At 43.8% G+C, this 24,505-nt stretch overlaps 1 protein-coding gene across 5 annotated transcripts in view; it reads right to left on the bottom strand.

The window, feature by feature from the left end:
- The window catches only part of ttc27 (tetratricopeptide repeat domain 27), a 47,678-nt gene that overhangs the window by 6,000 nt on the left and 17,173 nt on the right, over positions 1-24,505 (bottom strand). For 4 of the 5 annotated variants that reach the window (XR_011691488.1, XM_071481564.1, XM_071481563.1 and 1 more), the window contains exons 6-16: positions 22,790-22,948; positions 22,518-22,657; positions 17,803-17,915; positions 13,563-13,629; positions 9,655-9,768; positions 9,121-9,216; positions 7,364-7,486; positions 5,084-5,311; positions 3,124-3,222; positions 2,795-2,847; positions 1,767-1,932 (exon numbers count right to left, since the gene is read on the bottom strand). Coding sequence is in view for 4 of the 5 variants with exons in the window: in XM_071481564.1 (XP_071337665.1) it covers positions 1,767-1,932; positions 2,795-2,847; positions 3,124-3,222; positions 5,084-5,311; positions 7,364-7,486; positions 9,121-9,216; positions 9,655-9,768; positions 13,563-13,629; positions 17,803-17,915; positions 22,518-22,657; positions 22,790-22,948 (1,358 nt within the window). In the remaining variant the exon portion in view is untranslated. The remainder of the gene's footprint in view (positions 1-1,766; positions 1,933-2,794; positions 2,848-3,123; positions 3,223-5,083; positions 5,312-7,363; positions 7,487-9,120; positions 9,217-9,654; positions 9,769-13,562; positions 13,630-17,802; positions 17,916-22,517; positions 22,658-22,789; positions 22,949-24,505) is intronic. The other variant, XM_071481566.1, reaches the window with a different exon arrangement.

The raw sequence follows: 24,505 nt of genomic DNA, 5'->3' as shown, positions 1-24,505 counted from the left end.
CCATGTTTCACCTTCTGTGGTCAGAGGGTTTGTGTTGTAGGACGTCAGAGAATCACACCGAACAGCCACTGGACCTAATGGAAGCTGTGTGTATTAGAATTTGTTTATTAGGAGGGAATTGAAAAAAACCTGAGGAGGAGGAAAACGGTGGACATGCTGCCTAAATCAAGGCAGACTAGAATCAGCTCCTCGTGGTCATCTCCCTTCTTCACTCAGACTAGTATCAGATCACATCCTGTTTATCCAGAGTCAGATCAAATATGAACCATCTGTGTGACATTTTGTCATAATTACTGGGTAAAGTCTTGAGTAAGTGTTTTGTGAGGTCACACTGACCTTTGACCACCAAAGTCTAATCAGTTCGTCCTTGAGTCCAGGTGAATGTTTGTGCTATATTTGAAGAAGTTCCCTCAAGTTATTACTGAGACATCATGTCCATGAGAATGGGACTGACAGACAACCTGAAAACAGTATGTCTCCGGCTCTGACTGTCGCCAGCATGGAAGAATAATAAAACAAGAGACAGGAAAATGAAGAAAACTTAATGTGAAATCTTTTGCAGTTATATAAAGTAGTTAGAGTTTTCTGTCCCTCTGCATCACAACTGTGACTTCAACTGCTCCGACTGGAGGATGCTTCTTTAAAACTACAAGACTAAAAATATTCCAGGGCTGAAGGAGAACTGATGTCCCTGAAAACGCTGCCGCCAGCTGTTCTGCCTTGTTTATTCAAAGCTGAGGGATAATTTTCTACTTTGAATGCAGCAGTGGACGTGTCATTACTCAGACGTGATGAAGAAAAGCTTTTCTTCCAGTTTTTGTAAATGACTCTGCACATGTGACCACAGTAAAAAGATTCATCACAGCCACAGGACAGAATAAACTCTGCTTTAGTCTTGACTGGTGTTCAAATATGACCAGAGATAACTCAGAGAGGTGAAGACCAAAAACAGCTGTTTCTAGACGCCGCATTGGTGGAGTTCGGCTCTGTTTCCTCCATTATCTTATCATCATGTCATACTTGCATTTTCATATCTCCCAGTTAACAGTATATGGGTCTTGATGAGTAATTGGTTCCCAATCTGGGGGCCAGGGCCCACTGGCAGGTTGCAGAAGTATTGCAAGCTGGCCGAAAAATCATTGGCAAAAAAGTAGAATTTTGCAGAAAAGGCATTATTCAGCCTCCATATTGTTACGGAGTCAGATGTGGGCCACCCACAATTTTGAGTTTACAAGTGGGACATGAGCTGGACAACATAGAGAAGCACTGATTTAGACCACAAAGACAAATATTTGAGTTGATTTCTACACACACTGGTATCAGTTATCAGACGGCATCAGTCACATCAGGTGCCACAGTCTCTAACAGCGTGAACATCATCACCTGACATCAGTCACATCATTTTGCTCTGTGTACATTGATTTCTGAGTTAACTAACGTCTAATGAGCATTTGCTGAACTGTACTGAAATGTTTGCCCCTCCCTTGTGGTATGTGGTCATTAGAGTTAGCTTATCTGTACTAGTACACAAGCTAGCAAGGCTACAGAAAATTAGCTTATTTACTTATTTACTAGCCTGAGGCTGTCTCCGTCAGTCACATGGCCCTAACCCTGCACATTGTGTTGGTGTTCGGTCTCAGTCTGTCAGTTAGCCAGGCTGTAATCACAGGCTACCTGACAGTAAGCACAACAACTAGCTTGGAGAGATACTGTGACTGTGAGCAGTGCTAGCAGATTACTGACTGTCGCTCAGTACAGTCCTGTACCTGGACGTCCTTGTAGTTCTCCCTGAGGTCCATCAGACGGTGGTACGCTTTGATGGCTTCAGAAAATTCCCCGATGTCCGTGCTGACAGCGATGAAATTCTCCCAGATCTGCCAGTGCTCATAGTTACACTTCAGAGCCTCCTGCAGGGTGTGAAAGGCTTTGTTTCTGCAAGAGACAGACAGGAGGAGACAGACAGGGGGAGACAGACAAGAGGAGACAGACAGGGGGAGACAGACAGGGGGAGACAGACAGGAGGAGACAGACAGGAAGAGACAGACAGGGGGAGACAGACAGGGGGAGACAGACAAGGGGAGACAGACAAGGGGAGACAGACAGGGGGAGACAGACAGGAGGAGACAGACAGGGGGAGACAGACAGGGGGAGACAGACAGGAGGAGACATACAGGAGGAGACATACAGGAGGAGACATACAGGGGGAGACAGACAAGAGGAGACAGACAGGGGGAGACAGACAAGAGGAGACAGACAGGGGGAGACAGACAGGAAGAGATAGACAGGAAGAGACAGACAAGAGGAGACAGACAGGGGGAGACAGACAAGAGGAGACAGACAGGGGGAGACAGACAGGAAGAACAACCTCAGCATGAATGAATAAACCACAACAGGAACAGTTTCAAGTGTAGTAAACAGTAATTTGGAAAGACTGAAAATACAATGCTGCTGTCACTCACACACACACGCACACACACACACACACACACACACACACACACACACACACACACACACACACACACACACACACACACACACACACACACACACACAGTGCTGTTGAATACAAAAATCCATTAACACAAAACTCAATCCATTCTATGAAATGACACAGACACACTCCTGATGCAAACAAGTTAACACACATACTCAGGCTCAGACTCAGACTTATGCTCAGGCTCAAACTTAGACAGACACAGGCTCAGACTCAGGCTCAGGCTCAGGCTCACACAGGCTCAGGTTCAGCCTCAGGCTCACATAGACTCAGGGTCAGACTCAGACTCAGACTCACTTCTTCTGGAGGCGGATGTAGGCTGTGGAGAGGTTGTTCCATGCTTCTGCGTTCTGAGAGGAGGATGGAAGAAAAGAGGGAGAGGAGACAGGAGGGAAGAGCTGTAGAGATTAATAACACAACATTATAACAGTACCCACACAGAGACAGCCAAAGGGCTTAGGTGTGAAGAGCGAACATCACAGCTGTGTGTAAATGAGTGTGTTGCAGACAAAGACTGAGAGTGAGGGACCAGGAGTGAGACACTGATGATGTTGTTAATGAGGTTTTGTTTTGTTTTGTTCTGTGTGTGTGTGTGTGTGTGCGTGTGTGCGTGTGTATGTACTCACATCTGGCTCTAGTCCCACACACCTTTGGAAAGCCCTGGCAGCTCCCTCATAGCCCTCCAGAGCAAAGTAGGCACATCCAAGAGAAAACCACACACCAAGCTGTCACACACACACACACACACACACACACACACACACACACACACACACACACACACACACACACACACACACACACACACACACACACACAGATAAACACTGTTGGTTATTATTTGAGGGGGATCTGAGCTACTGTCAGCCTGATATCAAACATAGAACCAAATAACAGTCATCAGTGGATGGATGCTTCTACCCCTGGGATAGGGGTGTGTCGAGGCTCAGTGAAGGTTCAAGAGCTCAGTGGTCTCCATCGTTCTGACATGAAGAAGTCTGGAACAACCAGGACTCTTCTAGACCTGGACCTGGACTAACTGAGACATCAGGGTCTTGGTAAAAGAGAAGAAGAAGAACCTGATGGTGACTCTGAGCTCCAGAGAAACTTCCAGGATGCCTGTCACTGCAGCGCCACTGATCTGGACTTCATGACAGAGAGTCCAGACGAAGCTGAAGGACCCTGAGAGAAACCAGATTCTCTGGTCTGATGAAACCAAAGCTGCTTTCACACATGCAGACCTGAATCTGGACATTACCCAGAGGAGCTGTATGTCACAACGCAAATGTACAAACCAGTTGGACTGGAGCTTAACCCGCCAGCTCCCCAGCACAGAGTCTCTGTGATGTCACACATCTGTCTATATGAGCAGGTCGAGTGAGTGACGATGATGTTTCTGTCCTTCCTCCTGCACTTTCTGAGTTTTGACGTTGAGTTAAATCCTCGTTGTACAGCCTGTTATTGCTGACCTGTAACTGAAGCTAACATGGCTAACATTAGCCTGGCCTGACCTGGTGAGAGGCTTGTGACAGTTGTGATGCTGTTGAATGATGATGTAACTGAACTGGATTTGGGAAGAAAGTGGTCTGAAGTTCAGAGCAGGCAGACGTTAGATGAAGACTGAAGAGGATCGACAGAAACTTCCTGTGATGCTGATCAAAGGCTCTGCAGTCGTGTGATTCATCCTTTGAGCTCCTGCTGGTACTGAAGCATCGATACAAACATCAACCACGTCACTTCACCTCCTACTCTGCTGCCAGTTGTGACACTGTAACTCCACATTGAGGTACAGTGTGTGGGCATTTTTGCCTTTATTTGACAGGACAGTAGAGAGTGACAGGAAAGGGGCAGAGAGAGGGGGGATGACACGCAGGAAAGAGTCGGGCCGGTCGGGAGTCAAACCGGCGCTCGCCTGCTAAGAGCATCAGCTCATGTGGTATGCACCCTAACCACTCCGCCATTGGGCCGCCCCCTGATGTTAATTTTTTAATAACTGTACTGACCTCTATTATAAACAGCATGTGTTGTTTATTTTGTATCTAGATTATTGGATCTTTTTCAATTTAAATTCAACTGTTTAATTCAAACTTTTTTCAATTAGATCATTAACAGTATTTCTGAAAAGCTTCAGTGGCCTAATGATGAGCGAGGTGACAGAATTATAATAAATACACAACATGCACAAAAATTACTGCCAACAGCACACACATGAACAAAGGAAATACACAAGACAAATAATAAATTAGCTTTAAGGAAAGGTGATGGTGGGGGGTGCAGACTTACTACGCATGGAGAGGGGGGAACAACTCAAATCCAACCAATCAGAGTTTGACTCCAATAAGGATGCCCATTAGACTATCACCAAGGTCTCGAGGTTTATGTGACCCACATACATTTGAATTTGGTTCAGGAAGCGTGTGGACGGCTGAACCTGACGCCACCGGTTTGTCAAACACAACCTCTCCTTTTATCGTCTGTCATACACTGACTGATCTTTTCTAACACATGCACGCACCGAAACACCAACACAACATGGACACATGTCCCACACCCTCAAGCTGAGCCAGCAGTTTCAGAGTGTGGTACCTGCATGGTGTTGATCTTCAGGGACTGCTCAAAGCAGTCCACGCACTGCTGGAACTCCTTGTTGCGGAGGTGGAGCAGGGCTTTGGAGCGCATGGCTCTGGCGCTGCGTCTGCCAGACAGCTCCCATGCCCGCTCATAGTACTGATGGTCCCTCAGGATGTCTCCCAGGAGACAGTACAGACTAGGTGTCTCCTTCTTCTCCAACTCCCTCCGGACTATCTCCTCAGCCTGAGACAACAGACGACAAGATATTCATCAGTTACTGACTTTATCTTCACTAATATTTTACTGCCACTTTTCAGATGATGACCTCTGTGTTTTTTTTTCTTGTGTTTTTTTCTTATGATAAAATAGGAGGAGAGCAGAGTGTAGCCACAGATGATCAGTCACCACAATGATCATTAATGAGCTGCAAACATTTAAAACACAGAACATGACATCAAAACAAGTCTGAAACGCCTCCAGGTGTCAGGCTGAACACAACAGAGACACAATGCAGTGACATCAGTGTTCACCAGGTCTGAGCTCCACAGGCCAAACCTCGTAGTCCTGCAGGAGGACCGGACTAGACTGCTACAGGTTTACTTCCTCCAGTTAATGCAGCACAAAGATTAATGGTGGTTTTAATGTTGATCGGTTTTATATAATAACATGATGACAATGGAAATAATTTATTTAAATCTGAGATTCTGTTTGTGTTGTGATGTCAGAGCTACAGTTAAAGCTCCTACATGTTCTCCTACATTATCTGTGTGAGTCACTGTGACAAAGGAAGGCAGGAGCCCAGATGTGGATCTGCACAGAGACCAGACCAGACCACATACATGGACCGCCTTGTTGTTTTAGACCCCATTGAGTACATCACATGGACTGTTGGCTGGGACGCCACATGGTTTCCGACAGGAGACCATGGAGGTACTGGGACAGGGCAGCCAGTCTGCAGAGGTCCTACTGAGGACAGAGATGAGGCTGCAGGGGGCTGGTGAGCTGTGTGTTCACTGGCCTATATCATTATGTATACTACAGTCCCTGAGCTTTATGAGTGGGCTCTCATTAACATTAATGTATGCACTTCATGATGAATGTATGCAAACATACTGAGCATGTAAATGTTCATAAAAATACAATAAACTGTACATTTGTGCACTGTGGTCTGGATGGTAATCTAAGCAGTCCCACCCACACACACACTGGTTAATAACACGCAGGAGATTATCAGTGAGATGATCATCAGACAGGTTCACATCACTTCAGCAGACCTTTGGTTTGGTTCTGACACCAGCATCTGATTGTTAACAAAATGTCCCACCAGTAACACGTGTACAGGATGTCCGGCTTTAATATGGAGGGTGGGACTACTGCATTATTTACTCTTTATTTGATTGATAGTTAAATCAGATGAAAGGTTGTGTGATCTTCATGTGTCTGTTCATGTCTTACAAAAGGTTTAACCTGAGCCACACAACAGTGACAGCACATCCACACAGGGTCATTGGTTTATAGCTGTTCATGTTTTTAATGCAGCGGCATCAGTGTCAATCACACAGAGTCAGAGTCATCATCAGGAAGGAGAAAGGGATCAGAGCAGCTTTTTCTTTGATTATTTTACTTACAGTTAACAAGATCATAATCTAACAGATCATAAGGAGGAGAAATGTGGAATAAAAAATAAAGCACATGACTTTGTTTTTTGAACTGTGTATTGTCTGAACTTGAACACGATTGGCTGATACTTAAAAAACAGCTGAAACTGAAAAGTGGAAGAAGATTCACTGAATCCTGCATCAGAAAACTGCAGCTATTGTGTCTGCTGCTGCTGTAGTGACCAGCTTTAAATCTGTGATCTGACTATTTATTACTGTCCACTGGGAGCACTGGGATGTCTGGTGCGACTGTGGCAACAACCTGATTTTTTTTTCTGCTACCTGAATGAATGTGTGGCTCTGTGTGTGTGTGTGTGTATGTGTGTGTGTATACTTGTACTTGCTACATAGTAAGGACCAAAAAAGTATTTTACGAACAGAGTGAGGACATTTTGGGAAAGTGAGGGCATTTTGGCCGGTCCTCACTTTTTGAGACACCTTCAAATCACATTTTGAGGGTTAAGACTTGGTTTTAGAGTCATGGTTAGAATTAGGTTTAGGTTAAGGTTAGGGTCAGGGTTAGGGTTAGGCACTCAGTTGTGATGGTTAAGGTTAGGGTAAGCATTATGTCAATGAGTGTCCTCACAAAGATAGAAGTACAAGTATGTGTGTGTGTGTGTGTGTGTGTGTTTTTTACCTTGCCATGCTGGCCCAGCCTCTCATAACAGATAACTGCGTCCTCCCACAGCTCCAGCTTCTCATACATGAGCAGAGCTGAACTGATGCAGCCAAGGTCTGTCAGCAGGCTGGCCAGCTGTTTCTGTAGGGAGGGAGACAACAGCGCTGAGAGGCTACAACCATGCTAACGGTTCTGTAAGGCTGTCCACACACTAACAGGCTCACAGTGAAAAGACAGAGGAGCAGAGGGACACACTCTTCAGGAACCATGACTGCCTGAACCAAACCTTGCCTGAGAGGAGGGAAATTTGCAGCAAGATTCACAACACAGTTTAGAAAATGGTCAGCAGTAACCTCAAATATACTGTGTGATGTGTAGGTACTGGTCTGTGCAGCATAAAACAAATATAAAAATGCCTACACACGCGCGCGCACACACACACACACACACACCTATAAAGTGGCCTTCAGCGCTCTGTTAATGCAGCCATGGTTCTCCTGATGCACTCCGGTGCTGCTGTATCCTCCACCTCAACCCTCTGTCAGGTCCCCAGGCTGCAATAGGTGCTTTTCAATTCCAGCTTTATTGCTGTTATGACTTATTACACGTTGCCTGGGTGATGTCTCCTCTCCCAATGAGCTTTCTCTCCCTCCAACACTCCCCCTCCTTCAATCTCTTCTATCTTTCTATCACTGCTCCTTCCATTTTATTCTCTACCATATCCTGGGCTTTATCAGAATGTCTGATGTTTGTCTTCACAGATCTTTTGATGCTTTGTGGTTCAGCAGATGTGTTGTAAGTGTAGTTTTCTACAGCTCCTGTGAGACCACTATATATCCTGTTTCACCTATTATTGATTCAGAGTTGACACCTTCTGTCCTGATAGTAAATTTATGATTGTACTAAAAACAGAGGAGGAATATTTTCTAACTGAAAGAAAGACAGACTGAGACTATAAACGATCCAACAGTGATTAGAAACCATTATCTAGTCACAGCAGGTCTTTACATTTCTCCACATGAAGAAATGTTTTACATGTTGTGCACAAATAATAAGACAGTACAATAAAAGTTCCACATCACCTTCCTAAAACCAGAATTACAAAAGCCAAACAATAAAGAATCGATTAAAGAGTGTTTACCTACTCTAACATAAGGTGCCAACATTAGCATGCTGGCTAACTAGCTTACTAATCTAGGGCTCCCTCCCCGACCATGGGTGAGCAGAACATTAGCTAACTATAAGTGACGTTAGAGACAATCTCATTCAGGACTGTTATCTCCATCACCACAGTGTATGGATCAGCATTGTTCATTAAGACATTCATGGTCCACAGAGTACGGACGGACGGACGGACGGACTGACTGACTGACGGACGGACGGACATCCGATGACGATGAACACAGGACGAATCATAATCACTTCAGTGATCCTGACTTTTCATCTACAACAAGTATCAAGCTGAATCTGTTCAGTGTTTTGGTTCATAACTACGAACAGCTGTACTTTGTGCTTAATGCTAATTAGCAAATGTTAGCATGCTAAAAAGATATACTAAGTTGTAATTAGCAAACGTTAACCTGCTAACTGTTAGCATTTGAGCACGATCACTGAGAGCGTTAGCCACATTACCTGTGTCTTTTGTAACAGTAACATCAGTGAACAGTGTGTAACTGTGGTGTGAGTGACATAATGATGTTACATTTTCACTTGGTACATTACAATAAAAATCATTGAAACAGAAAGTGGACTGTGTTGTCGGATGTGAACTGTACCTGGACGGCCCACCTAGGCGGGGCCTGGCAGCAGTAGAAGACTTTGAGCCGCTCAGTCACAGGACAGTTCTTGTCTTCAAAGTGGTCGACTATGGCCTGGAGGAGGAGACAGGGGGTGAGTTTTATGTTCATTCAACATGGTGAATTTTATGTTACTGTTACAGTACTTAGGTAAAATACTATGTCTTTGTAAAGACTTCTCTTAGTTAGGTTCATGATCCACTGGCTCATCAGCTGATCACCTGTGACTGCTACATAATCTACACTATGAACTGAATTCATAGTTACAGCTCTTTACAGCTTCACCACTCGTTCATCAGGAAGGTTCATGTTTCATTTAAAGAAGCTTTGATGTCAGGATTATAATGAACAGGTACAGCTACAGGGCAGTTTGGGAGGAAGTGGTACACAGCTAATCTGTGTGTGTTAAAAAGCTAGCATTGCTTGATGTTCTCACAGTCTCGTGTCACACAGCATGAGCCTGTGAGCCCGGTCATTTAAAGTATAAAAACAGCCCCTCCCATCTGTCATTACCTGGGTCTGCATCATGGCTCTCTCAACACGACGGGAGCTTCCTCTTTCCAGTTTGGTCCTGAGACAAAGCGCCGTGACTTCTACAGCCCAGAACTTGGGCTGCGACAGAATATACTGTGGAGGGGGGGGTGATGTTTTAGTGTCAGCATCAAGTCATTCAGGATGGACAGGAAGTCATAATCTGGAGCTACAGTTGGTCCAACAGTAACTTCAGAGAGGTGAGGGTTGTTTGAATCTCAGATGAGCAGTGGTCTGCTCCAGTCACACTGGGCCAACACTTTACTCCAAACATGCCACCCAGCTGCTAGCATTACTGAAGAACAACACACACATCCAGTCTGCTGTGAAGATCACAGCTAACAGCACTTGAAGAGCGCCACAGAACTCAGACCATCATCATCTTCAGTTTTTATTCTGCTGTCAGTGATTTAATCTGATAACCAGGTCTGTGAGGGGGCAGACTGGACAGGGAGGGATCATTTGCTTTCAGGTTGTGGGTCTGCTGATCAGAACTGAGCAGATGTGAGAGGCATCCAGACCAAAGCCTGTGGAGCGGCTGCGGTGTCGACAAGGTCAGACATGACGGAGGAGACAGGACGAGCTGCAAGAGGCGGAGTAACACTGAATGACACATGACAGACTCAGACAACGGACAATCTGTTTGTCAATAACTGAAGAAGATCACAGGTTTATACAGAGCACCAGTTAAACTAAACACTTCCTGCACAGATTTTCACATTAAAAGCATTCCAGTGACTGTGAAAGTGCAGATTAAATTATGGTGTAAATTGAATCTGCTGAGGTGTTGGGTTACTGAATAAAAACAGTGAGTATGACAGTGTGCTGTTGTACTGAGGGAGTCAGTCTCATCAGACTGAATTCACCATGTCAGATATTTTAATAATCCCTCGCATTGTTAGCTTTTAATGTCAGAGACACACAGGAAACGCTGATGGTACCTTTACAGCAACTGCAAGACACCACAAACTAAAAGAAGATAAATGAAGTGTAATGTGTTGTACATGAAGAAACTGGACTGACCACAGACTGATGGAAACACAGTCACAACAGCTCCAGGACCATAAATGAACCTCACGGATCCTCTGACCCTGGTTCTGGTCCCTCAGCTCAGTCCTGAGCCCACTGTAGAGAGGGAGGGACCAGACTATCACAGAGATAAAGCTCAGAGGATGATGTTTGCAGACCTGAAGGGATACATAGAGGTGGGACCTGGACCTCAGTCAGGTCCCTAAATCGTGGAGTTGAGATGATCATCAGTCTAGTGTTTGCGGACTGAACCCTCTTCACCTCTGCTCTGCCACAACATGTGGAGGATACACAACTTTTCAGTCAGAGACACAACCTCATTCACTTTTTCAAGGATAATATTGACACTGCCTTTTGAAACACTGCTGCTGTACAGGGTGAGAAGCCTCTCACCAGAGCCTGGGTAACAACTTCAGACGGTGCTCCAGGTAGATGGGGCGAGTCAGGGATCGATGACGACGGCCAGACATGTGACAACCATCTAACCAGCCTGCAGATGCCTGGATCTACATGTAGGCTGGGAAGATGCCTGCTCACAGAGCCAGCAGCTGCCTGCAGTTGCGTCCACATCCCACACAGCAGTACAACACAGCTCAGTGTCCAAACTGAGCTCACAGTTGGAACCACAGTCCAACCTCTGAGACAGTGATGAGCACAGAAAAGGTTGTATACCACACATCAAACTGGATCTGGATCCATCTGGATCAGTAGCTATAATATGGATGATGAGCACAGCACGCTGGACTTTCTGATCAGAAGTGGTTGTTTTGAGGTGAGCTCAACTGCAACCTGCACTTTTTAATGTTAGTGAACATTTTATTGATTTGTCTTTACGATTCTTATGTGCTCATTCAAATGTGACAAAACTGTGAACAATATGAAAACTAAACATAAAGAAAAGATAAAGATGAGGGGAAATAAGAAGAAAAAAATAAGAAGAAAAAACCTAATGACATCATGAAAACAGCTGTTGACGATTACGATATGTGTCCGTTTACGTCCAGAGGCCCTCAGTCTGGGCCCCTGAGAAGCAGAAGGAGGGTCAGCCCTGACTTCATTCTGCAGTGTCTTGGTCCACCCCAAAACCAGTATTTACAGACCTCCCCACTGGAGGTACCATGTTTTCCTGCTCCCATTCTTTCTTTCATTGTGTCTCTTGTTTGGGAAACGCATGGCTGTTTGCTCTAATCTGAGTCGATAGAGCTGCCAACACTGACACCTGATCACACCCCAGTGCAGGCCCAGACTCCCTGATCACAACCCAATACAGTTCAAAGTCTTCACAGCAGCGGCCAAGGTACTGAACCTGCAGCAGGATGTGACGAGCACAAAAACTAGAGCAGTGACCTCATCCATCCATCCATCATCCAACCATCCATCATCCAACCATCATGCATCCATCATCCAACCATCATCCATCCATCACCCAACCATCATCCATCCATCATCCATCCATCATCCATCCATCACCCAACCATCATCCATCCATCTTCATCCAACCATCATCCATCCATCATCCATCCAACCATCCATGATCCAACATCATCCAACCATCCATGATCCAACATCATCCATCCATCATCCAACCATCCATCATCCAACCATCATCCATCCTTCATCCAACCATCATCCATCTTCATCATTCATCCATCCCTGCATCATAAGACTCTTCTGCCATCTGAGGTGAGTGCCTCTAAATAATCAGTATCAGTGTCACATACTTGAAGCTTCATGAAGAGTTTCTCCACGTTTTCACCAAACAAAGACTGTAGAGCTGAGGTGATACGGGCAGGGTCATCTCTTTCATATTGACTAGTTATTATTATAAATAATAAGTAAGTCTAATAATAAGTAATTATCAAAGTATACATGTAATACCATTAAAGGAAGGACGTGCACTGAGCATGTTTATTAGACCTCCAAGAGACACACTGTGATCCTGAATATCAGCATCTAGTTTGTTTACAGGAAAACTCCACAACGCTCCAGCTCAGGACTGAATCCTACATAAACCCGATCAAGATTTGTTATGGTTCTAATCTATCATTATTTTTTAATCAATAATTGTCTGCAGCCATGATGATTGTATCACATTTTCACCTCAACAAAGCTTTTAATTTATACATCACACAAAGATTAACATCTCTGAGTCAATATATTCCACACACTCAGTACTGAGCTGAGACAGCTACTCAGTTTTCTCACAAACTGAAATCAATGTTTCACGCTGAGGTGAAACCAGCTCCACAAACATGAGGTGTCAGACACTCGTCTATAAACTACACTGCAGAGACTTCACAGAGTCAAAAACAGCAGATAAATGTCTGATGAGAGCAAGGCAAAGATGAAGTGATGCACACAGATGAGGCAGCTCAGGGCTTCACAGCTCAACCAGAAAACAAATGCTACCGAGCAACAAACCCTGGTTTATTCAAGGGCCAGGACCACATGTTAAAACCCAGCTGTGGTATCCTGACTGCTTTGTGGCTTCAAAATAAGATTCCTGTTACACTGCTCCCATATAAACATGGAGCCTTGTGTTTGGGATTGAGAATAGGAATGTTTTCTTCCTGTGGAAGAGCCAAAGGTCATAAAAACAAAAGGCTCTGCCATAAATACCTGCACCAGACTATGCATCAGTTCACAGAGTTTACGATTAGCTATTAGTATAACTGAAGTCTCTGACCTGCTTGTGGTGTTCATGGAATCAAAACATAATAAAATATCTGACGCAAACTTCAATGTCAATGTCATCTACCTATTATTAGATCAACAACACAATAAAACATGCAAAAAGAGAATGAATAATGTCTGAAGCACATTGCTCAAACCTGATCACAGAAGAGTAAATGATGACTTACAGATGTGAAGGCCAGAAGCTCCTCTTCAGTCAGTCTGTGGACAGGGTTGTTCTTCTGGAAGTCAGTGCTGCAAAACAACACAGAGGTCAAGATGACACGGGTCAAGACGACACAGGGGTCAAGACAGAACATAGAAACTGTGACAAATTACACTATGTATTTACTATCAATTAATAGAGTGTTGTGTATAAACTAAATGTTATCGATTCAATAGGCACCATGATCCATGACAATCCACCCAGTGTCTGTTTAGATATTTGAGCGACTGGCAGCTGCTATTAGTAGAAAGTGCATGAAGCTGAACTACACTGAGCTTTGACTGAACCACTGCAGCAGCACCTGTCAGATTTAGGTGCAGGTGCTGCCACAGATGGAGGCTCTGACTTCAGGACACTGACCTCTAGGGTTTGGGTTTCAGGGGGGTTAGGTAATAATTAATCACACTTTTAATTACAGTGTTAAAAACCTTGCTGTCGCCTCAAGTGAAGTCTTGTTCACGAGTGAGGGTGGGATGGAGCTCTGGGTAGTGACCGAAAGAATCAGATCATGGATACAAGCGGCTGAAACGAGTTTCCTCTGCAGGGTTTCTGGGCTCAGCCTCAGAGACAGTGAGGAGCTTGGGCATCCAGGGGGAGCTTGGAGTGTTGCAGTGGTTGGGGCGTCTGGTTAGGATGGTCCCGACGCACCTTCCTTTAGCCAAAGTTAAAGCTTGACAACAGTAAGTTGTACGTTTATGTTTGATGCTGAACACAACAGGAGTTGATGAAGGAGCTGTGATTTTGCCTATGGATGCTGAGAATTGCAAACATTTGATCTCTCAGTAAGTTTTTTTGTAACTTACTGTTTGCTACTGTAGCATGAAACCTGCATTAGGAAATGATGCATGCAGATAAAAGCTCTGTACTTGCATTAAACCAGTCAGGATCATTTTGAAGGGGAAAAAACTTTGTCATGAGTGTGTGATCATAGTTTGGTGCATTTTATGACTCTTGTTTACATGTCAGTCTGGTAATTTGCATGTGTGTGTAGGCTGGTTTTTTCTAGAGATCTTCTGTTGGAAGTACAGTCACCGTCTGTTGTCATCCATCCACATCTCCATCTCACCATCAAATCAGTCATCACCTCAGACCATCTTGTCAAACATTCCGTGTAAATGATGGTGGTAGGAGATTTTGAGTGCACTCATTTTATTTTCATTAAATTTTCTTTTTTTTTTCCTTATTCATTTGAACTTTGAGATCTCAGTGTTTTCTGTGGGGTAAAACTGTTCCTGTTTGGATCAACAAGGTTAAAGAGAGAAACATTGAATGTGTACAAGGGTTTTGCATTTGCACTTAGTGTGAGCGAGGAATAAGACTGTCATTATTTTTTATGCTTGTTGACAAGTAATCTGGTTGCTGGTAATATAATACTGGTAATACATTTAATTTCCTTCCAATACATTTGTAGCTGAACTAAGATGTAATACACTTACCTTAACAAGAGCCAGTCAGTTGTCATGTGTTCAGTGGGGTGGATGTTTCATATCTACTTTACAGTTTAGACAACTTAAAGCCAATCCAATCTAGATTATAGGTGGAACCTGTTTCTATTGAAATACTCCATACTATCCTTAAAGGACAGGTGAGGGGGTTACAGGTGGATGGACAGTGGACACTGATAACTTCAACTTTCCCTCACAGTTCCCTCTGAGCTGTAAAGTCAGTGAATCAGTGATGACTCATATCAGTGCAGTCAGCATAGGAGAGAAAATATATTTCCTTATTTCTTGGATGCAGTAATGACACCAGAAGACTTATTTAAATGTTGCATAACTGTGATTGGTTCAGTCGCTGGAGAAGTGCAGAGGTACAAGATATTAATCTGTGACACACTGTTGGAGCAGGATGATCAGGTGTGCTGATCTACCATCTATCATCTCCCAGCAATCTCCCTGCCTGCTCCAGTGACCTTCATTCGACCCTGCAGTGCTGTACCAGCGGCAGCATGGGGATTACTCACTGACTCACTGAGGAGCTAACTGACTTTAGGTTGAGTGTTTTATATTCAGCATGGTCTAAACGAAACCAAAAACACAGGAGAGTTCACTCTTTATAGCAGGTGAGTCATAAATCCAGAGGAAACCCACAGCTCACAGAGGCTCTGACTCCTGCCTCACACTTTATTCAAAGACTTTTCTCAAGGCCAAAACATGAGATGTGACTGAGGAGGAACCTCTGTACTATCACTGCTGTGTGTGAATAACTCTGTATGTGCCAACTGCTCTAAACCCTGCTTCCCCTCAGTTATTGTCAGAGTCACCCAGGAGCATACAGTCCATCACTGATGGATGGATCAAAGTGCTGCCTGGCTCATCTTAAGCCAAATCTATGCTCCACCATCTATAATCCTGCTGCAGATAATAACTGTGAAGGTTCTTAAACTTAGTGTTTGATTCCTCCACTGTAACCCTGGGTAAACATAATGTACGAGATCAGAACACATGGAGCATTAATTATATTACCACAGCAACGGTTACAGTAGAGTTTTAAATCAGTATCAGGATTATTTCCAACGTTTACCTCGATGATGACTCATTTCAAATGTTTTTACCCTTATATATCTTTAAAGAGGTCAGTACTGTTAATACACTGAACTGTTAAAGCTTGGACATTTGCTGTTCTAATGAAGGAGTGTATATGTTTGTGATTGAAATGCACTACACTGATTGGTGGTGTTACCTGTGGTCGCTGAAATTGTTTTTCCATAGTGTTTGTATTTGACTTCTTTTTGTTCAGTGTCGTCTTCACTGGAGACACAATGTTTCCAAATGATGGATGTCTCATCATTTAGGTGGAAGCTGCTCCGGCTTTGTGTCGTCCACATCACCAGCTTCACTTAGAGTGAATGTGGACTACGATTAGTTGGACGGGGCAGAGTTCAGCTAATTTTCTGGAACTTATTTACATTGTTACATTATGACACCAGTGACAGTGGGAAGGTTTGCAATGTGCAGTATTTACACCAACCAGCCATTTGTTTTTTATTTCATTTTCATTTATTTTCATTTTATGATTCACAGTGAAGTTGACCTTTCACCTTCTGGATGTAAAATCTCATTATTTTATCCTTCTACACATTTCAGTTAAATTGTGTCATGATTAGTGAATTAATTTGTGAGTTATGGCCAAAAATGTGTTTTATGAGGTCACAGTGACATTGAACTTTGTCCTTGACTGAGATATCACTTTCACAAGAATGGGATGGACAGACAGACAGACAGACGGAGGGACAACCTGACCTTAAAAAATGGCGGCTGCAGTGAGCACCTTCACACGCAACTATAAATGAAGCTCAACAGTGTCTGACACCCCCACTCTGAGAGTGGAAGTGGGGGCTGAACTTTATGAAGCTGATAATCTGACAGTCATGTGTCCTTTACACCAAGATTGTCTGGGTTTGAACTTCCCCCTCAAGTTTTCTTTTCATTCTTCACACACTTGTTAGATGTAGACACACACGCAGACAGATGAGACAGGGTCTTCATATTCCAGACAGTCGTCCTGCTGTTAACTGGACTGTGCACCCAAAAACACAATCACACTCATGATAAACACCTTATCCATGTCAAACCCTGGAGTCTGCATTACCCACAATGCAACTTGACCACTGATCATGTGGTCAATGATTGAAGTGGGTTATACCAGCAGAATACTTTCTGCACTGTTTCCAGCCATTGCAACGGAGTCTCGTTCTGATGTGCACTGTGTGGTGTTTAGTCTGAATGACAAAAGTTTATCTATCTATCTGGAGGTGAATGTAGGCTGGAGCTTTGCCCTTTATCTCAGTTCTGTGCTGACCTTTGACCTTTACTCCTGGTGTAATATTCTCTGCTGCTTTAACAAAGCTTCTGTCAGCAGGTGAAGCAACCGGGCAGCAGCTTTCCTGTTCTGACCAGGTATAGTAACAAAAACCAAAGAAAGCTTAATCAGGCCAACTGTGTAACAAGCTCATTAATTAATTATTATTATTAATTATCCAGTGAATGTGTTGATAGAATAAAGGATCCACTGCTTCCTGAGATGTTAGTGAAGTCACACATCAGGTCAAAGGCTATGAAATGAGAAAAAGTTATGATCTTCAAGTTTCTGTGAGACCAATTCCTAAATCTTGTTCCTGTGTTTTTGTGTCTCAATCTTAAATAAACGTACTTAACAGGAAGTTGCAGGAACAGTGCTGAGCTCTCAGGTACTGGACTTACCAGACGCCCAGGATGACAGCCTGCTCCTCTGCACTGAGGTCAGGCAGCTCGTACTGATCTGGCTCTTCTAAACTGATCTTATCCAGCACAGTGTCGTCGCCCAGACTGCAGTCCTGTAAACACACAAACACATGAGTCAGGTGTGTACACACATGCAGCAGCAACTAAATTCTGTTGAGTGAGGCAGCATGCCATTTAGTTTAAAAATCACAGTTTTGAATTTCAACTTTCAACAACTCTAAGAATGATTCCATCACACATGTTTATTTTTAGGGTATTTTCTTCAAACTAGGTGCAGGTGAGTAGATGACTCATTTCATATAATATTCACTAAAGAGCTGATCATTTGGCAGGCAGCTTTACAAAGAAAAGCTTTAACTGTAATTTACAATAAATGTGTGGTTCTTTAAACACAGGTGACGACTTCATCTGCAGATACATTTCATTACTCTCTACATCCTACATCTCCAGGAAGTGACACACGAAGACAGGTTAAGAGAAAAAACACAGTCACATTGAAAAGTCATCTCAAAGTCACTGAGCTGCTACTGCCCTGTGGTGAAGACATGTTAATACACAGACACAGGCACCGCCCACAGGTGAGGTGGCAGTACACAGAGTTCAGATGACAGCAACCTTCCATATCTCCCTCCACTGAAGAAAGCATGTTTTCTTCTAAAAAAAGACCTCAGACAAAGAGAGAGATGAGACCAGAGCACAGGCTGACTGGACCTGAGACCTACTGGACCAACATCATACATGATGCTATATAATGTTAATGTCTGTTTTCATTGGTGATGCTACAGTAGCATGACAATGATAGCTAACCTGCTGTTACCAATATTATGAATGCACCTTTGAACACCTTTGTGAGGGTCAAACAAAGGGCAGGTTGTGGCCAATGAAGAACTTGTTTTGGCCTGAGATGGTCTAGTGCATCATCTAGAGGCGAACACACACACACACACACACACACACACACACACACACACACACACACACACACACACACACACACACACACACACACACACACACACACACACACAAATAAAAGTAAACTTTAAAGATTGTGAGCACAGCTTTCATGCATGTACTTTGACTCTTTGACAGCACTTGATCTGCTGACACTGACTCAAGTCTAAACAGAATGACTCAGACTCAACAAACTACAGGCTGGTGGATGTAAGGACCTGGTAATCAGTTAAACTGGTCTTACATACCACCCTCTACCTGAGACCAGTCCCAAGCTCTTTTCCAATGTCTCACATTTACCCATGTACGCACACTCAGACACGTGGACAGGAGGGGCCAGGGATCGAACTGCACAGATGTCAGGCATTCAGAGCTTCAGGACTGGACAATGCATGACACTCAGTCAATGACAGTCAAGTGGATTCCTCCAGTCTCCTCATTCCTTTGTTCTGATCACTCCCCCGGTCTCATCGCTCTTCCAGTCTCATCGCTCCTCCAGTCTCATCACTGCTCTGGTCTCATTGCTCTTCCGGTCTCATCACTCTGGTCTCATCACTCCTCTGGTCTCATCACTGCTCTGGTGTCATCACTCTTCCGCTCTCATCACTCTGGTCTCATTGCTCCTCTGGTCTCATCACTCTGGTCTCATCGCTCCTCTGGTCTCGTCGCTCCTCTGGTCTCGTCACTCTTCCGGTCCCGTCACTCCTCTGGTCCCCTCACTCCTTCGGACTGCTTGCTCCTTCAGTCTCCTCGCTCCTCCGGTCCCGTCACTCCTCTGGTCTGATCCTGGCCCATATACAGTACACTGATGCAAAAAGAGCCAACTCGATCCAGACTCTATCCATGCAGATGCTGTGAGAATGTGGTTTGGCACCAGCAACAACAAGTCTGGACCAGACTTGTTCTCATTACAATAAGACAAGAAGTCCAGGTCCAGTCAGACCCACGGTGACAGAACTGGCCCAGTTTCACTGCTGGCAGTGGTTTTGATTGGAGGAGATGAAGAGTTCCCTCCTTATCCCTCTCTGTCTTCCATCTATCCATTTGAGATCGGAAGCCAGTGAGCTCTGGTTAATGGCAGCCATGATGGACACCATTTACTCCCCCTTCCTCCAGTAATGAAGGCATTAGTGGTCTGAGCACAGCACAAGGAGGTGGAGCTGGACCACAGTCACAAGCCTGAGCTCCATGGAAACACTTTCAACCTGGAAACTGTTGAACAGGTTGGGAGAGAATTGCTGCCACAACTGAAGGAGTCCAAGTATCTTGGTGTTTTGCTCTTGACAGTCATACTTCACAATGTTGCAGGAGTCTGGGGCAACATAAATACACACTGTATTGGGTATTTGGACTAACAACAGATGCTTATGTTTTTCTTGGGTGGAGAGTCGGTGCCATTTTGAGCTGTGCAAACTGTGTCATTTTAAAAAGTTTATAAAAGCGTTTTCACCACATTCATCCTAAAAATGTACTTATCTTGGATGAATCTGTTCCAGTTCAGTCCAATTCCCCATTACAGAAGTTATTTCATTTGCGTTTCTTTCTATGACGAGCTGCTAATTTCCTCTAGGTGTGCTCCATGTAATATCAAATGTTGATGATTGTTCTTGAATTCACTGTGCAGCTGCAACCAAATTCATCTGAAACCTGCAGATTATCTCTGAGTGATCCTGCAGCATTTTATTGCATTTCACCCACAGAGAGCAGCACAGCCGCATGATACATATAATGGCTGTAAAACCGATCACTGGTATGAGCCACTAGAACATTTCATAACTCATCTGGGACAGGACCTAATATTCCTGGCCATTACTTAAATTTTACAGCAATGGTGTAGGTTAAGTTCCTGATGTTCTGTTCTGGGCTTTTCCCCTCAGAAGATCGTGTTCATAAAGTTTTCTTAGGGTGGCTGTGGTGATTCTAACAGGTTTCTGCAGGGTTCACAAGTTAAAGATTTTTACACCTTTTTAATTACCACATAGACTGTAATTTAATACATTTCAGAGTCATACCAGCCACAGTATTGAAATGCCCAGTAGCCATGATAAAAACTAGTCTTCCTCAGACGAGCTTCTGCCTACTCAGCTATAACTCCATCAATGTGAGGTCCCCAGATCAGCTAAGAAGCCCCTCTCTCTGACCATCGTTGCAAGGCAACAGCTGTGGCTCTGGGAGCATCACCTCGCTGGGAGATCCACGAGTGAAATGAGTACTGAAACTTTGAGTCAAACTGGAAGTGGTTCAACTCTGAGCCAACATTTGCTGGAGGTAAAACACTGGTGCTGTCTGTGATCTCCTCGTTTATCACCTGTTTATTCCTTCAAAGCAGAGACAGAGTTTACCACTTCTGATTATAAGGTATAAGGTTCGTTTAATTTATTTTTCTTGAACTGGTGGGTGGTGCCCCAAATTTTAACAAGTGCAAATTTAAATTTAAAGGGTAGAAGCTGCTGCAGAATAAACCAGGAATTTATTTGATGAATATTTAACCTATTTTCTACAGACATAAAACAAATGTAGGAATATAGAACTATTGTTTGTTTGTATTCATTGTATTTATTTATATTTAGTTCAGTGTGTGTTGAGTTCAGAATGTGTCTCTCCAGATCCTAACCCCCCCCCAACATTTTTATAGGCATAAAGGGCATCAGTGTAGAAGAGCTTCCCAGTGTGTTTAACAGCTCCTGCACAGCTGTTTGAGATTCTGAAGCTTCTGTCAGATACAGATTGTAATATCTTCTTCTCTGCTTCAATGAAGACATGAGGAAATTAAAAAGACAAGAAGAGGAAAGAAGAACAGAGATGTAAGACGGATAAACATATTCACATATTCACTGTCTTAAAGATGTCCACTACGGCTGTGCAGATATTTTAAATTCAATTCTGTAATCAAATTGTAAAAAAATTTAAAATCACACAGTCGGTTGTGAAAATTAATATTCAGTTGTGGGAAAAAAAAGCAGCATTTGTCATGTTGTTTTTCTTTCTTGCAGATGTTTGAATGGATCCATCCTGTGTGTTGTGTGGTCACTTTCATGTCCTCTGATTAGTGCAGTTAAACTCTGATTTCCCACAGCTAACTGAACAGGGTCATAATCCCATCTCTTTAAAACCATGAACTCTGTGACTGACCCCCCCCACTCGGCTGAACCCCCCAACAGAGATGTGAAGAAGTTCAGTATTTCTATGTCAGTATTTGGCAGCACATTACCACAGGATTCACAGAGACATAATATTGATTTCCTCTGCTATGCAGGCGATACACAACTGTATCATCAGTGTCGTCTTTTATGTCCTGCATTGATGAGGTTTATCACTGGATGCAGGATAATTGAATGGACAGTTGAAACAGTTGAATGACTCCAAATGACCAGTTGAATTACCTGCAGGCAGGTATTAACAGGGTCCTACTTAAAAATACAACATCACTTCCTGTGTTCCTGTCTAACTTTTGCATTTTTGGCAGTATTAAAAGTCTTAATAACTTGTGATCGTTAGACTACATAGATGATATCTGTTAAGTCTAATAGTGGTTTGGAATAATTTTCTTAATGTTCAGCTGGTTGGTTGGTTGGTTGGTTGTTTGGTTGGGACTATATTGATCTCTTGTCGTCCAACAGCTCACTAATGTCACTTATGTGATTAATATCACATTTTACATGGAACGAAACTCCTGGACCAAGTTTTGTCTTAACAGACTGTTATCAAGACATGCAACACTTCCTGTTTTGTCTGCATACCTTCGGTAGGCAGGCCTGAGGTGTGGGAGTGGGAGTGGCCTCGTTGTCCTTCTCGGCTGGCTGGTCCTGGTTTTTGCAGACCTCCAGGATGAGCTGAGCCAAGTATTTCTGCTGGAAACGGGTCCGCTTGCCAAGAGCACCTGGATTCAGCAAATACAGTGAGTGGTTCGCTTCCAGTCAGTGTCACGGAGGTTTGACCAACACGTGTCTCAGAGGATCATCACCTCTGATGGTACGATGATACAGACCAGGAACTGCTGGACTTTACATACCAGTCATGTTGATGTTCAGCCCCGACAGCTCCTGGGCCTTCCTGATGTGCTCCTTGGCTGGCTGGTACTCGTAGTAGGTCAGACAGGTGTATGCACACTCCAGGTGGAGCTGGATGGCCAGGTGTCTCTGTTCTGACAGCACAGACTGGCACGTCAGCACTGTGAAAGAGTACAGGGAGTTTCTTCATCACCAACAAGTACAGTTTTTACTGAGAACAGCGCAACAGGAGCAGACCAGTTAACCAGGGCTGAATCTGTATGTGACCCAAATCAACCAGCCAGTTTCAGCTGCTTTATCTTAACTAACTTCAGCTTTAAAGCCTTTGAATTGTGTGAAAACCTCTTGTAGAGAAACACTGGCTCAGCTGTGTGTTTCTGAAGGCGCAATTTCAGTCTTAGATTAGAGTTTATCACTCAACATCATCTCTGCCAGATAAGCACAAGTGTGTGACAGGATATGACACAACCATACAAACATACACCTCAATATATCCTGATTACAATGGGCCTGATTCATAATTGATCCCTGTTTGTTCTGACTGTGTCATCTGTGAGCACTGACAGGCTGATACTAACAGTGAGTATGAAGTCTGGTGCTGAACCCCACAGCAGCTGAGACACTGGGCCTCATGGTGGAACCACTCAAACAAACAGACCAGATGTGCAGTGTTTTCTCTCAGATACAAACAGGTGGACCACACCTGTCGGACCAGTTGTGAGCAGATCCTGTGATTTTCTTCAAAACAGGACAAAACACTAATTAATAGTAAAATCTGAATGAATTTCAGTTTAATTGATCCAAATATAACAACATTAAACTCTGTAACTGTAATAAACTTTACAGACAGTTAATATTTTCTTCACCAAATCATCATCATCATCATCGCCACTTCCTGTGAGAGTCATATTTCAGATTAGGAGAATCAAACTGTTCTCCCTGTAGATACAAGTGCATGTTTTCTTGAGTTGCGGTGTGTTGAGCTCTCAGGCCTACTGTACAAATGGTCATTGGAAAGCTGTGGGGGAGGGGCCATCTTAAGGGAAAGAGTCACACAGAGGATTTCAACAGGAAGCACAAGGAACATGTTTATTTTTCAGCTGCTCACGACCTTTTCATTTCGAGTGGCTCTGACTATTGTTATGTCGCTGCAGGACAGCAGACTCTTCACACTCAGGCAGGTAAACAGCTCCTGCACAGAATCAATCAAACAGCATGTAATATAAACCTGCTGCAGAGTTCTAGAGGAACATGGTCAACATGGGCTGAGGGAAGGACCAGGCATCGAGTTCTCCCTTCTGCACCATCCTCGTGAACCGAGAACAATAACCTAAAGAACTGAGGCCCTGAGGCAACAGGGAGACAAACAGCAGGAAGATGAAAGCTGCATATCCATCTCTGAGCTGCTCGCCTCCTCCTCTCATTCCACTTGATCTGATTATTAACTCGGCCTCTGTCACACAGACAGAGATGATCCTCAGCTGAGATCAGCAGGAGGAGAGCAGCAGAGAGCTGGTGGATAATTCATGATCACAAGTCACACATTTTCATCCCCAGTCAACATTAATGAAGCGACACTGATGCTGATGGAGAGAGAGAGAGAGATTTACAGTAACACATCTGTGCCACCTTTAGCACCACAAATTTCACTCTGCAGGAAATGACTTCCTGCTGACTGTGAGATGTTGGAATTATTTCACCTCTTCAAGGAGAGGTTG

The sequence above is a fragment of the Trachinotus anak genome, unplaced genomic scaffold (genome assembly GCF_046630095.1).
Source record: "Trachinotus anak isolate AG129_WGS33_773 ecotype Australia unplaced genomic scaffold, CSIRO_AGI_Tana_v1 ptg000007l, whole genome shotgun sequence".
Lineage (NCBI taxonomy): Eukaryota > Metazoa > Chordata > Actinopteri > Carangiformes > Carangidae > Trachinotus > Trachinotus anak.
The sequence above is the reverse complement of the archived record's forward strand: the minus strand, read 5'-3'. Positions and strand labels throughout refer to the sequence as shown.